The following is a 15,382-nucleotide window of genomic DNA, read 5'->3' on the forward strand; positions in this document are numbered from 1 at the left end:
CTCCTAGGGGCACACCATCTCGTGATGTTTACAATTTACTTTAAAATATTTTGGCATTCATTCTTCAAATCAAGGCAAGGGAAGCCTATTCTAGGTAAGGATGTTGAGCAAGCTCTTCTGGTACTTGTAGTACCTTGACAATTCACACAGAGGCAATGTGCTTTAAAATTTTCTTACTTTCCCCTAATGTTGGATCCCAAAATTGCTTATATCTTTTTTTAAAATTGTCATTTTAAAGAAATAAATTTACTTCTTAAAAAATAATTGACAGCCAGGTATGGTGGCTCACACCAGTAATGCCAGCAACTTGGGAGGCTGAGGTGGGAGGATCACTTGAGCCCAGGAGTTCAAGAACAGCCTGGACAACATAGCAGGAACTTATCTCTAAGAAAAAATAATTAAATTTAAAAAATTAGCTGAGCATGGTGGCACATGCCTGTAATCCCAGCACTTTGGGAGGCCCAAGCAAGAAGATCACTTGAGGCCAGGAGTTCAAGACCAGCCTGGGCAACAAAGCAAGATTCTGGCTCTACAAAAAATAAACAAAAAAAATTAGCCAGGTGTGGTGGTGCACGCCTATAGTCTCAGCTACATGGAAGGCTGAGCCAGGAGGATTGCCTGAGCCCAGGAGTTTGAAGTTGTAAGTGAGCTATGATTGGCACTGTACTCCAGTCAGGATGACACAGCCAGACTCTGTCTCTAAAAAAAAAAAAAAAAAAAAATTTTTAAATATTTGGGCATATGAAAACTTTTGGCAAAGACAGAATGACACTTGTGGGTGCCAGTTACTGAAAATTATACCCAGCTGTACCATGTGTGCTAATCAGCAATTCCCCTGCCCAGAGTGGTTAGCAAATATTCTAGCCACAAAGTGGCTACAACAAAGTATTTTAGAGTAACTGACTACCACAAATGTTGCCAATGACAGCCCTTTTTTAACATCCGTTACACAAATTAACAAGCAATTCTTTTTACCAGTGAAAACCTGTTTCTGATAAAACCTGTGGCATGAATCCAGCTTGGAACAAAATAACAAAGTATAAGGGAGACTCATCTCTGGTTGCTTCATGCCTACCATGAGGGTGACGGAATCCTGACTCTGGGATGTTGTTGTCCTTGACTTGAGTAAACCCTTCATTCATGCTGCAGCTTTGCACCCCAAAGGTCAGAGACTAGGGAACTCATGGAACTTACAGAACAGACCATAGGAGCCATTTTATTCTTGCCTGCTAATGAATGTTGAACAAATGTGTGTGGGGGGCAGATTTTAGACAACATTTGTTTTCTTTATATCCTGGGAGTCCGCTTGTGGGGGAGGCAAACCCTCACCTTGTCAAGGCTCTCTGGCAGGCATCATTCCCAACCAAAAAGAACTAAGAGCCAGGCATGATCAGTTTAGGTCAGTTTGCAACACCTTGCTGCTTCCCTAGAGCACTTCCAGAGAGCAGAGCAAGGGCCCCTGCTTGCCTCAAGAATCACCGATCTGCAACCTCCTTGTTCCTCCTAGCTCTGCCTTTCTTCCCACCCTGCCAAGCCTAGGCCTTTATCCCTTGATCTCCTCCACCTATTGCCCCCAACCTTTTGCCCACACACAATTTCCTTGTGAAACTTCAGCTTCTAAGGAACGAAGCCAGAAAGGGGGTTATCTCCAAGCAGCGTTGGTTCTCAAGCTTCTCCAGGGATCAGGGAGCCCAGTAGGTGGACTTACCTGCTTGGAAAGTGCTAGCTCCTTTGGGTGTATCCACTGCCCAGACAGGCTGCGCTTGCTATTCTCATGACAGGCCCTGCAGATCACTCTCCCGCCCTTCTCCTCCCTGCTCTGTCTCCTGGGCAGCTTCTTTGTCATCTAACTTCCAGCTGGGTTTGGCAATGGGAGGCACTAGCCTGAGAGGATACGAGGAGGATGTTGGGACTTTATTTCCCTGCTCTCTCCTGCAGGCTCACAGAGCGCACAGCTGGTCGGCAGCCCCCTTCTGCACTGCTACAGCTCTGTCAGGGTCCAATTGTGTCTCCCCAACAGAGAGACGTTGGAGTCCTAACCCCCAGTACCTCAGAATGTGGCCTTACTTGGAGACACAGTCTTCACAAAGATGATTAAGTTAAAGTGAGCTTATTAGGACGAGCTCTTATCTAGGATGGCCAGTGTCCTTATAAAAGGGGAATATTTGGACATAGAGAGACACCGTGTAGAGGAAAGGTGAAGTGAAGAGACAGGGAGAAGATGGCCATCTATCTATGAGGCAAGGAGAGAGGCCTGAAACAGAGTCTTCCCCACAGCCCTAAGAAGGAACCAATCCTGCCAAAATCTTGATTTCAGACTTCTAGCTGGTGACACCACAAATTTCTGTTGTTCAACCCCACCAGTTTGTGGCATTAATACTTTATCATGGCAGCCCTGCCGCATGAATACAAGCTCTCACTGGGTTCTGGCAACGCCTCCCTCCCCTGTCCCTTCAGGCCTATGGGTGGTAAAACTCCAGGGCCTGGGTGCCTCCCCATCCCATGTTGGTTTCCCTTACCTCTATTCACACCTCCATCATTCATTAAATTCTTTTCAATTACCCTTTTAATTTGCCATGTTTTCCTGATACTCAGACCTAAAACATATTTCCCTGATACACTTCACAAATCTATGTACCAAAAAGCAAGAGAAAGTGCCATTGGGGTTCCCCAACTATGCAGACAGCTACTGGAAATCATTGTTTTTTTTCAATCAGTAGAATTGAAGATCCATGGAAATCTTAAATCACTCAGAATAAAGCATCTGATATATTTTCACCTTCTCCTATTGTCCATTTCATCTCACAGGATGTAGAAGAAGCCATAAAGGGATGTGTTACTTTGGATTTAATTCAGATCAAAACTTTGGATGGTGCATAACAGTTTGTGATAATCAAGGCAGAGAATGTGGAGTGTAAGGAAGCATGAGAACTCAACTTTAGGCATTCAGATTTCAAGCATGTCGAAGAAGCATTAGGGAAGATCCTAGGGCAGTCTAAAGAGTAAGTTGTCTTTCAGCATTGTTTGGTTTTTAAAACAAAAAGAAAAGTAAGTTACCTCAAGAGGAATGAGATCTTCTCAGAAATTAAATTCTGACACTGAATTAATGAACATGAGCAGCCATAAATACAATTTATCTCAGGTTTTCTGAATAATTCCACTTTTAGAAGAACTTGTAGGGCTGGACGTGGTGGCTCATGTTTCTAATCCCAGCACTTTGAGAAGCTGAGGCAGGAAAATCACTTAGTGCTGGGAGTTCAAGACCATCCTGGGCAACATAGTGAGACCTCATCTCTACGAAAAATATAAGAAAAGTATGCCAGGCATGGTGGCACATGCCTGTAGTCCAAGCTACTTGGGAGACTGAGGTGGGAGGATTGCTTGAGCCCTGGAGTTCAAGGCTGCAGTGTGCTATGATCTAGCCACTGCACCTTAGCCTGAGTAACAGAGTGAGACCTTGTCTTTAAAAAAAAAAAGACTTGTAGAAAACAGCTTGGGGAGGAGTGTGTACGTAAGAATGAATACCAAAGAATAGCTACCACTTTAAGAATAATTTCTGGACGCATATAGTCCAGAATAGGCCAAGCTTTGTGAATTTGGAGGGAAAAACAAACTTATATGAACAATTGTAGAGATCTTAAAAAAAGTATGGAAAACCTAAGCATGATGGGAGAATGGATAAAAACAGATGAAAAAAAGGAGAAATGGTCAATTCTGGGCACTCAGTCCAGTGAGCTTAACATTGATTCTGGGACAATGCTCAAATAAGTCATTAAACAGATGGTTAGTAAACAATAGTCACTCAGAGTCAGAATAGGCATGACCAAATCATGCCAAGCTGAACACATTTCTCTTTTGATGGATCTGCAGTATCCATTTGGATTTAGCACAGCTCTCATATTGTCTCTCAGTGTTTTCTTTCTCATCCTGACATTTCTCATAAATTACAGATCATCTCTTCTTTTATTGGCATATATTTGAACACCAGCTAAGTGTTAGACACTGTAGGCACTGAGATACATCAAGGAAAACCTAGACAGGGCCCCTACCCTCATAGAGCTTACTTTCTGGTGGGCAGTACTTCCCCAATTCTGGGATTCTTCCTAGCCACTAGCTCTCTCCTGTGTTTTCTAAACCACGTGAGGTTTTCCTGAGCTAGCACGATCCTCAGACTCAAAGGCTTCACGGTCTGCCCCAACTCTCCTTTTGTTTTCTAGTTTAGAGCAGAGATTGGGTGGGCTGCAGTCTTCCTTGGCCAATAGATGCTGTCCTCTTTTGCAACATGCCCAGAAGCATGCTATCATTCAGGTTCCATGCAACATATTAATTATCCAAATTTCCAATTTGGCAAACCTACCATTCCAGCCTCACCTTCCATTTCATCCCTTCAGTCATTACCAGCTCCAATCACAGCCCCCACCCACAAGTCTCCATGTCTATGCTGTTTTGCTCAATTGATTTTCTCATTCAGGAATGCCTGACATCTCCCTTCTCCACCTATGGAAATCCTACACATTTCTCAAGTCCCAGCTCAAAGACTGCCTCCTCCCTGGCTGGATGTAATTACTTTGCTCAATAAGTCCTGGCTGTGCTCGCTTTGACAGCACATGTACTAAAATTGGAAAGATACAGAGAAGATTAGCTATGTCCCCTATGCAAGGATGACACACAAATTCGTGCAGCATTCCATTAAAAAAAAAAAAAGTCCTGCCCAAGCCCCCATGGTGCTGCACTACTGTACTTTCATCTTCCCTTTCCAGTCAATTGATTACTTGTCTGTCTTCCCCACTCGAGTCCCACTTTTAGAGCAAGGGTCTTTAGAGCCTCTGCCCTGTCCAGCTGCAAGTACTTTGCAACAGGGGCTGGCAAACTAGAATCTGAGCTAAGAATGGTTGAAATGGTTGAACAAAGATCAAAAGAAAAATATTTCATGACATGTGAAAATTATATCAAATTTAAATTTCAAGCCAGATACAGTAGCTCATGCCTGTAATCCCAGCGCTTTGGGAAGCTGAGGTGAGAGGATGCTTGAGGCCAGAAGTTCTGGGTTATAGTGAGGTATGAATGCCCCACTAAACTCCATGCGCTGCAGCCTGGGTGACTGAGCAAGACCCTATCTCTAAAAAAAAAAAAAAAAAAAATTAAATTTTAGTGCCCATAAATAAATCTTTAAAGTAATACAGACAGCCCATAGTTTCTGTGACTGCTTTTGAGCTTCAATGTCAGAGTAATTGAGAAAGAGATCTTATGGTCTACAAAACCTAAATATTTACTATATAGCCCTTTACAGAAAAACTTTGCTGACTCTGCTATACAACAATGGCTTGATGATTGAATCAGTGGGTCGGTACACCAAGATTCTGAGTATATAACCGCTCCAAGTTTTAGTTTGTTTGTGTAGTGAGGTAACAACTATCTTGCCTTTAAGTTGTCCTAAACATCAAATGACATAATGCACTTAGAAAAGTACCAAAATATCTCACAAATACAGACTTTATCATGTATTGAAATGATAAAGTGGCAAAAAATGAGAAAACAATTTTTTCTTCTCCCTTTCCTTTCTTTCCTTTACAGCTTTCATTTAAACTTGAAATTTTAAGAGAAAGTTCAATTTTGAAGTTTTTGCTTTTAAAGTGCAGATCGGGCTTCAGGTTCCTTTCTTCCAGTTTTTTTTGTGTTGCCCTCACTTCCTTTTCTTTTTCAGATGTATTCCTCCCCCCGCCCCGCCCCCCTCCACTTTTCTTTAAATGGGATCTCAATTGGTCCTCACAATAGCTCAGGGACAGAAACGGGACATGCCAGGTTAATCCATTTTATAGACCAGGAAACTGAGGCAGATCCCAGCTGACTCCGGAGCGCTGACTCAGCACGCAGCAAGCCCCAGACACCGCGCTCCGCGCCTTTCCCGAGGGACTACCGTCCAGCAAGTGGAACAAAACTAACCCCGCCAGCCTCCCAAGCTTGCACCTTAAACCCCCTTGGCGTTCTCCCCCGCGATCCGCCCCTGTCCTGCCCGCCCCCGACTCGGGAGCAGGTGGTAGGCTCCGCGCTCAGCGCGCAGGCGCGGCGCCGTGGGGCGGGGCGGGGCGGGAGCTGGGGGCGGGGTGAGCGCGGGCTGGGTTTGGGGCCGCGGCGGGAGCCGGAGTCGCAGCCACTCGAGTGCGCAGGCGCCTGGCGGTTACCGGTCTCACCATGGAGCGGAAAGGTGAGCAGTGGAGCGGCCTCCGCCACGAGGGGCAACGGCCGCTGGGGCGAGGCCCGGGCAGCGCTGGGAGCTCCGCCTAACCGCCGCCGTCCGGTCCCCGGCGTGCGGCGCCCTCCAGTGAGGTGGCGCCGCCCCTCACCCCGCGCCTCTGGGCTGCGGGTCCGCGCCCCTCAGCCTGGGCGTCCTCCGGCGCCGGCCGCCACCGCCCCTTGCTCCCCGCCGGGACGGCTCGCGCCTCGGGGCCACTCCGGCGCCCGGGCTTCGGCGGGCGAAGCAGACCCCCGCCCGTCCGCCCCCTGACCCGGCCCGAGCCCCCTCCGGCGCATCCCGCCTGGGCGCTGCTCGTAGCCCCATGGCCCGCCAGCCCCCCAGCCGGCCGCCACGCCGGACCCCGGGCGCTCGCCCCGCGGCCGCCCGTCGGGCAGGCCCCACAGCCGGGCCTGGCGCCGCTGCTGGGTCTCCACCCTCACCTTGGTCGCCTCCTTTGCTCCACGTTCGCCCTTCATCCATCCCTCTCTCCCGCAGTGCTTGCGCTCCAGGCCCGAAAGAAAAGGACCAAGGCCAAGAAGGACAAAGCCCAAAGGAAGTGAGTCTTGTACCCCAGCATCCCATTCTTTGGGTTTCCTCCGGCACCTTGCCTGCTCTGGTTTCTTGTCCTGAGCGTGCACCGGGTTTGGGCACTCTGCGGCCCCAGCCACATGGCCTCGGGCGGCCTGGAGGGTCGCTCTCCAGCAACCATGTGCCGAACGCCAGGCCTGGGTCTTAGCCCCAGGCCTGCTGGAAAGGGCTGTTGGAGGAGGACCAGAGCCCGCCCGGTACCTTTCCTCCCCAGCTCCACAGACGAGCGGCCCTCGGTTGGGGCCCCACCGGAGCTGGTAGATCATTATCAGTCTGTCTGTGAACTCTGGTCTCTTTTCCTTACCTGCCTCCCAGCGTCTTAACTTGCCTCCTACGTCTGCACGGTAGGCCTTCAGGAAATTCTTGAATGAATTTTTCCATGTTTACTTTTGGTTCTACCAACTACATGCTCCCTTTCCCCTGGCATAGAGCTTTCCCCTGGGTTAGTCAACTTCCTGAGCCTGCAAGGCGCATCGCCTTCCTTACTGTGTGGGGGCTGACCACTGTGTATACAGACGGCATCTGTTAACTGCTCTTCTGCCTAAACCTCGAGTCCTCACACTAAATGCAGTACCTTCTGGAGCGGGCGTCACAGTAGTGACCGGAGAGTTGTTTAGCTAACGATGGTGATTCTGGTTTGGTGTATTAAGTGCCGCGGTCCAGTTTTATCAGCAGGGTGCATAGCTGGTGTAGTGCTAATGTGGGGAGCACAAAAGTTGGTCACAGCCTAGTAGCTGGTAGCTGGTTTCGGCAGTGAGGCATACACTTAACAGTTTTGATCTTGTACTAATGTCTAATTGCAAAGGCTCTTGGATATCAGCTCTCAGACAATTTGTATTCAGAAAAAAATTCTACATCTAGTTCTTAATTTTAGATGTGTATATTTTTTCATTTATTTGATGTTTTGTGGTGTTGTGCATCGTCTAATTCTCTCCGAGCTGATATAACACATTTCAAAGGCTTTCCTAGGTACCCTACTGAATGACAATCCGAGATTGGGGTGTGTATGTGTTCTTTTTGGAGGCTGCCTAATGTTTGGGGAGAGCACATAATGACTTCTTTCAATAGAAGTAAAATGGTAGGTGACCTCACCTCTTGCTCCATTTTCTATTATGTCTTATGAAATTTTTTTATTTTGTAAGTGCTGGTGACCAAAGTATGCAAGTGTGAGTTTGTGTATGTGTGTGCGTGTATTTACTCTTTGATTATCCACGGATTAGTTAAAACCAGTTTTTAACCCTAGACTGTTTAATGAAAACAGCAGGGAGCTAACTGGGTTCTGCTGTGCAATAGGAATTTAAATGTTACTTTTTTCTGTGCCTTGGTTTTGTTATTACATATAGAACTGATATGAATGTGTTATAAAACATTTTCTACTGATATAAGGAAGTAGTGATTTTATTCACTATATTTTTAGAAGTCTTGTTCTCTCAGACTGTCTTGGTCTCTCTTACTACTTGGAAATTAATCTTGATATTAGCCTGAATCAAGCAATAATTTGGGAGGTAAATGTATATAGATGATTAAGTACTTTATTTTTAACACCTGATAGTCATTATTTTGGATTATCTTTTTAGACCATATGCTTTATTTCTAAACCCAGATATACATACTTTGGATTATCTGTTACTCCTCCATTTACTACTATGGGTAACCTAGCGTTATTTGTGTTCTTAATTATTTCAAATATGAATTAAAGATAATATAGCAGTTATTTTATTGAATATTTCGGTTTATACTTTACCTCCTGAAAATATATATGAATGAACTGCCCTGTTTACTTGTAATTTCAGAGGTGCTTTATTTTTGTTTGTGTTGTCAATTAATAATTTTTCTTTATAATTTTACCTACCTTCCTTTTTGTTTCTCCAGCCTCCTTTTAAGTGGCTGAAATGTCTAATTAATTAGTTCGGTTAGAGTACTTTGTCAAGTTCAAGCCCTACCTGACTCAGGTAACTTGACTCTTCCATTGAGTACACTTCTGATGACTTCTGGTTATTTTGCAGAGGCAAACTGCTAGTTACCAGATTTGTCAGGAAGAAGATCTGAGGAAGAAGCAGGCCATAGAGTTTGATCTTTCTAGACAGATGTGGTTTTGAATTCTGATTTTGCTACTTTTTAGCAATCTGACCTTAGACAAGTTAGTTAAGGAAACAGTTTTTTATATTATGACTGGCAGCTCAGTCATAATGAAAACTGATCAGGACCTAAAGGTACAAAAACCAAATATTGAAATGAAAAATTTTTGAAAGTTTTGGAAGTATAACAGTAAATGGCATCCCTAATAATTTAGTTATAGTATGGTACAGGCAGAAGGTTTTTTCAGTCCTCTGATTTTGTAGATCTTAAAACTAGAACTCACATACATGAAATAATGTGCCTAACGTCATGGAGCTGGTTGCAGTGAAGCCAAAATGGAATCCAGAATGCCTGCCTTCCAGCTCAGTGTTCTTTAGAGTGGGCTTCTTTTGGGTTCCTTCAGTGTGCTGAAAGATTTGACTTGGGATTTTATTTGCCTTATTTGAACAATTCCTTATTCATTTCTTTTTTTCAGACACTGTCCTTTTATTTAGTAACATTAACTGGTTTGTGACAATCTCCATTTTACTTTAAAGATAAGGAAATTGAGGTTCGTCAGATTACTCCCCTAGAAAATTGAAAAGCTAGCCTAGGTCTAACATACTCCAAATCCCTGGTCACTGATTATGCTCTCTCCAAGGAACAATTTCCTTTAGGTGTGTCTGAGGACAAATAAGGTAGAAGCTGGGTGAAAAGAGACTTCTGAATGAGGGACCTCCGCATGCCTAGGGTTTTGGGTACCCTTTCATGACCCCTGTCTTATGTCTCTGAAGGAGCACAATGTTCTATCGCCCTTTGAGCATTTGGTTTTCAGTATTTATGCCAACAGCTGTGAGCTTTTATCTGTTTGTCATAAGCTTTTGTAATTTAGCAGTTTATATCTACTTTTGAAATTGTTTCAATGGAACACAATTCCAGAAGGGATTTCATACCTAATAATTTATTACTTAGCCTAAGAAGTTGCTTTGAACCACTTTCTTTGCTCATCCATAAGAAGCAACTCCTTATTAATGTTTGATCATGAGATTGCAGCAATTCAGTCACATCTTTAGGCTCTAATTATCTGCAGTTACTTTATCCACTAAGTCTCGGACCCCTCGAAGTCATCCATCAGGGTTGGAATTGACTTCTTCCAAACTCTCCCTATTAATGTTGATATTTTGACCTTCTCCTATGAATCACAAATGTTCTTTTTTTTTTTTTTTTTTTTTTTTTTAAGAGACAGAGTCTCACTTTGTTGCCCAGGCTAGAGTGCCGTGGCATCAGCCTAGCTCACAGCAACCTCAAACTCCTGGGCTCAAGCAATCCTGCTGCCTCAGCCTCCCGAGTAGCTGGGACTACAAGCATGCGTCTCCATGCCTGGCTAATTTTTTGTATGTATATTTTTAGTTGGTCAATTAATTTCTTTCTATTTTTAGTAGAGACGGGGCCTCGCTCTTGCTCAGGCTGGTTTCGAACTCCTAACCTTGAGCAATCTGCCCGCCTCGGCCTCCCAGAGTGCCAGGATTATAGGTGTGAGCCACCACGCCGGGCCCACAAATGTTTTTAATGGCGTTTAAAGTGAATCCTTTCCAGAAGCTGTTTTATTTACTTTGCCCAGACCAGGAGTGGGGAACCTGTGACCTTAAGGACACATGTGGCCTCTAGATCCTTAAGTGCCACCTTTTAATAAAAGGATTTGTTCTGTTAAAGTTTGGATTCAGTCAAAGGGCACACTTAAGGATCTAGAAAGCCACATGTGGCCTTAAGGCTGCGGGTTCCCCTCCCTTGGTCCAGATCCTTCAGAATTGTCACTGTTTATGGCAGCTATAGCTTTATAAAATGTATTTCTTAAATAATAAGCCTCAAAAGTCAAAATTGCTCCTTGATCCATGGGCTACAAAATGGACATTGTGTTAGTATTGATCTTCTAGTACATCTCCATCAGAGCTCTTGGGTGATGAGATACATTGTCAATGAACAGTAATATTTTCTTTTCTTTTTTTTTTTTTTTTTTTTTGAGACAGAATCTCACTCTGTTGCCCAGGCTAGAGTGCCATGGCGTCAGCCTAGCTCACAGCAACCTCAAACTCCTGGGCTCAAGTAATCCTCCTGCCTCAGCCTCCCAAGTAGCTGGGACTACAGGCATGAGCCACCATACCTGGCTAATTTTTTCTATATATTTTTAGTTGCCCAATTAATTTCTTTCTTTTTTTAGTAGAGACGGGCCTTGGTCTTGCTCAGGCTGATCTTGAACTCCTGACCTTGAGCGATCCTCCCTCCTTGGCCTCCCAGAGTGCTAGGATTACAGGCATGAGCCACCACACCTGCCCAATGAGCAGTAATATTTTGAAAGGAATCTATTTTTTTTTTTTCTGAGCAGTAGGTCTCAACAGTGGGCTTAAATTATTCAGTAAACCATGCTGTAAACAGATGTGCTGTCATCCAGGCTTTGTTGTTCCATTTATAGAGTACAGGCAGGGTGGATTAAGTGTAATTGTTAAGGGTCCTAGAATTTTTCGGGATGGTAAATGAGCACTGACTTCAACTTAAAGTCACCAGCTGCGTTCGCCTCTAACAAGAGAGTCAGCCTGTCCCTTGAAGTTTTGAAAACAGGCATTGACTTCTCTCTAGATAGGGAAGTCCTAGATGGAATTGTCTTTAAATAAAAGGCTGTTTCATCTACATTGAAAATCAGTTTAGTATAGCTACCTTCATCAATGATCTTAGCTAGATCTTCTTGAAAATTTACTGCGGCTTCTACGTCAGTTCTTGCTGTTTCACCTTATACTTTTATGCTGTGAACTTATGCTATTGAGATGGCTTCTTTTCTTCAAACTCATGAACCAACCTCTGCTGACTTCAGATTTTTCTTCTGTAGCTTCCTCACCTCTCTTGCTCTGGATTAGACTTTGGCTTAAGGGAATGTTGTGGCTAGTTTGATTCCTTCCATTTGATTCCCTCCATTTAGACCACTAAAACTTTCTCCATCTCAGTAATAAGATTGTTTGGCTTCCTTATTTTCTTTTAATTTAAATTATTTTTATTATTATGAGTACATAATGGTGAATATAGGGTACATGTGATGTTTTGATACAGGCATACAGGATAAATAAATCAAATCAGGGTAATTAGGGTATCCATAACCTAAAGCGTTTATCATTTCTTTGGGTTAGGAACATTCCAATTCCACTGTTTTAGTTGTTTTAAAATATACCATAGCATTCTGTTGACTATAGTCATTTTGTTGTTCATTCTACCTATATTTTTCTACCCGTTAACTATTCCCACTTTATCCTCCCCTCTGTGCTACCCTTCCCAGCCTCTGAAAACCATCATTCTGTTCTCTTATCTTGTATTTCACTTTTTTATTTTTGTATTCACTGGAGTAGCATTTTTATTTATTGATTGATTGATTTTGAGACAGGGTCGCATTCTGTCGCCCTGGGTAGAGTACAGTGGCATCATCACCCCTCACTGCAACCTCAAACTCCTGGGCTCAAGCGATCCTCCTGCCTCAGCCTCCCGAGTAGCTGGGACTACAGGCATGCACCACCATGCCCGGCTAATTTTTTCTGTTTTTGGTAGAGATGGGATCTTGCTCTTGCTCATGTTGGTCTCCAACACCTGAGCTCAAGCAATCCTCTTGCCCAGGCCTCCCAGAGTGCTAGGATTATAGGCGAGTGGCCTGGCCCAGCTAGTTGGAGTAGCACTTTTAATTTCCTTCAGGAATTTTTTGTTTGTATTCACAAGTTGGGTATTTGGGGCTGGGTGTAGTGTGAGACCCTGTCTTTACTAAATATAGAAAAATTAGCTGGTTGATGTGTTGATACCACTGCACTCTACCCAGGGTGCAGTGAGAGTGAGACTATCTCCAAAAATAAAAATTGTCTGTTTGGTGCTAGAGCCCTAGCATTCAGTGTTTGAGGCCAGCCTGGGCAACATAGCAAGATCCCAGCTTAATTTTTTTTTTTTAATCCAGCGTTCGATTTAAATTGAAAATGTTTAATTCTTCCTTTCACTTGAACACTTTGAGGCCATTGTAGGGTTAATTGACCTAATTTCAATATTTTTGTGTCTCAGGGACTAGGGAGGCCCAAGAGAAGAGAGAGAGATGGGAGGAAATAGCCTGTTGGTGGAACAGAACACATCTAAGTTCACTGGCCATGGTTTGTGGTGCCCCGAAATAATTAAATTAGTAATATCAAAGATCAGTGATCACAGATGTAATAATAATGAAAAAGTTTGAAATATTATGAGAATTACCAAAGTGTGACACAGACACAAAGTGAGCACAGGCTGTTGGAAAAATGGCTTTTATAGACTTGCTCAATGCAGGGTTCTCACAAACCTTCAATTTGTTTTAAAAAATGCAGTATCGGCCGGGCGCGATGGCTCATGCCTGTAATCCTAGCACTCTGGGAGGCTGAGGTGGGCGGATTGCTCAAGGTCAGAAGTTCGAAACCAGCCTGACCAAGAGTGAGACCCCCGTCTCTACCAAAAATAGAAAGAAATTAATTGACCAACTAAAAATATATATATAAAAAATCAGCAGGGCATGGTGTTGCATGCCTGTAGTCCCAGCTACTTGGGAGGCTGAGGCAGGAGGATCGCTTGAGCCCAGGAAGGAGATTGAGGTTGCTGTGAGCTAGGCTGACGCCATGGCACTCACTCTAGCCTGGGCAATAAAGTGAGACCCTGTCTCAAAAAAAAACAAAAACAAATGCAGTATCTTTGAGGTGCAGTGAAACAAAGCACAATAAAAAAGGTATACCAGCGTTTTTAATGCTTCTCTCACTGTAACTGAATTAATTCCAAGCAAGTAAGAAAATCCAGAGAGCTAAGAGAGCTTTTTAGAAGCCTTTTAGATACTATGCAAATAATAGTTTAATTAAGGAAAAGTATACATCTAGATATACTTATAATCTTAAAGTTTCTCATTGGTTTTAAGGTACTGTCAGTTTTAAAAGATGCCATTTTTTTGTACCGCTAAGAAAAAAATCCTACTAAGTAAACTGACAAACCATTAACTGTGTTATATTATAATTTCAGAGATGTGAAATGGTGGGAGACACTTATATTGAATTAGTGAAATGCAGTAATTCCAATGATGTGTAGAATTGACAGCATTGTTATTGTCTGTTAAAAAGCTTTATTATAGAATAAATAAAATATAAAGAACATGGTAAAATAAACTTTCATATATCTGTCTCTTACCTTCAGTGATTCAACTTTGGCCAATGTTATTTCATCCCTATCCTCCCCCCTTATTTCCTTCCATCTTATTTTAAAGCAAGTCCCCAGCATCATATAATTTCATAAGATATGGATCTTAATTTTTTAAAAATATCTAATCAGGCCGGGCGCCGTGGCTTGCGCCTGTAATCCTAGCTCTCTGGGAGGCCGAGGCGGGCGGATTGCTCAAGGTCAGGAGTTCAAAACCAGCCTGAGCAAGAGCGAGACCCCGTCTCTACTATAAAAATAGAAAGAAACTAATTGGCCAACTGATATATATATAAAAAAAAAATTAGCCGGGCATGGTGGCGCATGCCTGTAGTCCCAGCTACTCGGGAGGCTGAGACAGAAGGATCGCTCGAGCCCAGGAGTTTGAGGTTGCTGTGAGCTAGGCTGAAGCCACGGCACTCACTCTAGCTTGGGCAACAGCGCAAGACTCTGTCTCAAAAAAAAAAAAAATATATATATCTAATCAGTGTTCAGATTTCCCTACTAATTTTGTTTGTTTGTTTGTTTTTGAGACAGAGTCTCACTCTGTCACTTGGGCTAGAGTGCTGTAGCTCAAACGATCCTACTGCCTCAGCCTCTCGAGTAGCTGGAAGTACAGACAATGTGCCACCATTGCCCGGTTAACATTTTATATATTTAGTTGTCCAACTAATTTCTTTCTATTTTTTTAGTAGAGACAGGGTCTTGCTCTTGCTGAGGCTGGTCTGGAACTCCTGAGCTCAAATGATCCATGTGCCTCAACCTCCCAGAGTGCTAGGATGATAGGTGTGAGCCACCACGCCCAGCCTACTAATTTTGTTTAAGTCAGGATTCATAATGTCCTTAGTTTGAAAAGTCTGTCTAGTCTTTTAATTTACAGGTTCCTTGTGGTTCTTTCCCTTCTAAATTTGTTTTTACTGAACTGCTTAATTCATAGATGGTGGTGTATACTTCATCAGGAGGCACCTACTGTCTGGTTGTCTCTTTTTTTGTGATATTAGTGGCTGTTGATTATTGCCCAGATCCATTCATTTATTTAGAGTTTCAATGGTAATGTTCTATTCCGTAATTTATTAATTATAATACTTTTATCAAGAGAAACTTAGCTTCATAAATTTGGTTAGTCAGAGGGACAGTTCATAGATTCCTAGCAGTCTCCAGAATGACCAATGAAGATTTATTTGATTATAAAGTCAAAGATTTTAAACATATTTGTAGTTTGATCCATTGTAGTAGACTTTTTCCCCCTACAGTTTTCTGGAGATATAACTTACATAC

General features: G+C 43.3%; 1 protein-coding gene and 1 non-coding gene across 2 annotated transcripts in view; both read left to right on the plus strand.

Moving 5' to 3' along the window:
• The first annotated feature begins 4,588 nt into the window (after window positions 1-4,588).
• On the plus strand, window positions 4,589-4,696 carry LOC142871228 (U6 spliceosomal RNA). Its single transcript, XR_012919490.1, has one exon. It is a non-coding gene; the product is annotated as a U6 spliceosomal RNA (small nuclear RNA).
• A 1,396-nt stretch (window positions 4,697-6,092) lies between these two features.
• SRPK1 (SRSF protein kinase 1) overlaps window positions 6,093-15,382 on the plus strand; it is a 72,442-nt gene continuing 63,152 nt past the window's right edge. Inside the window, 3 exon segments of the mRNA XM_076003403.1 lie at window positions 6,093-6,262; window positions 6,265-6,307; window positions 6,309-6,791. Of these exon segments, the coding sequence (XP_075859518.1) occupies window positions 6,193-6,262; window positions 6,265-6,307; window positions 6,309-6,791 (596 nt within the window). The 5' untranslated portion in view covers window positions 6,093-6,192.

The sequence above is a fragment of the Microcebus murinus genome, chromosome 5 (genome assembly GCF_040939455.1).
Source record: "Microcebus murinus isolate Inina chromosome 5, M.murinus_Inina_mat1.0, whole genome shotgun sequence".
NCBI lineage: Eukaryota > Metazoa > Chordata > Mammalia > Primates > Cheirogaleidae > Microcebus > Microcebus murinus.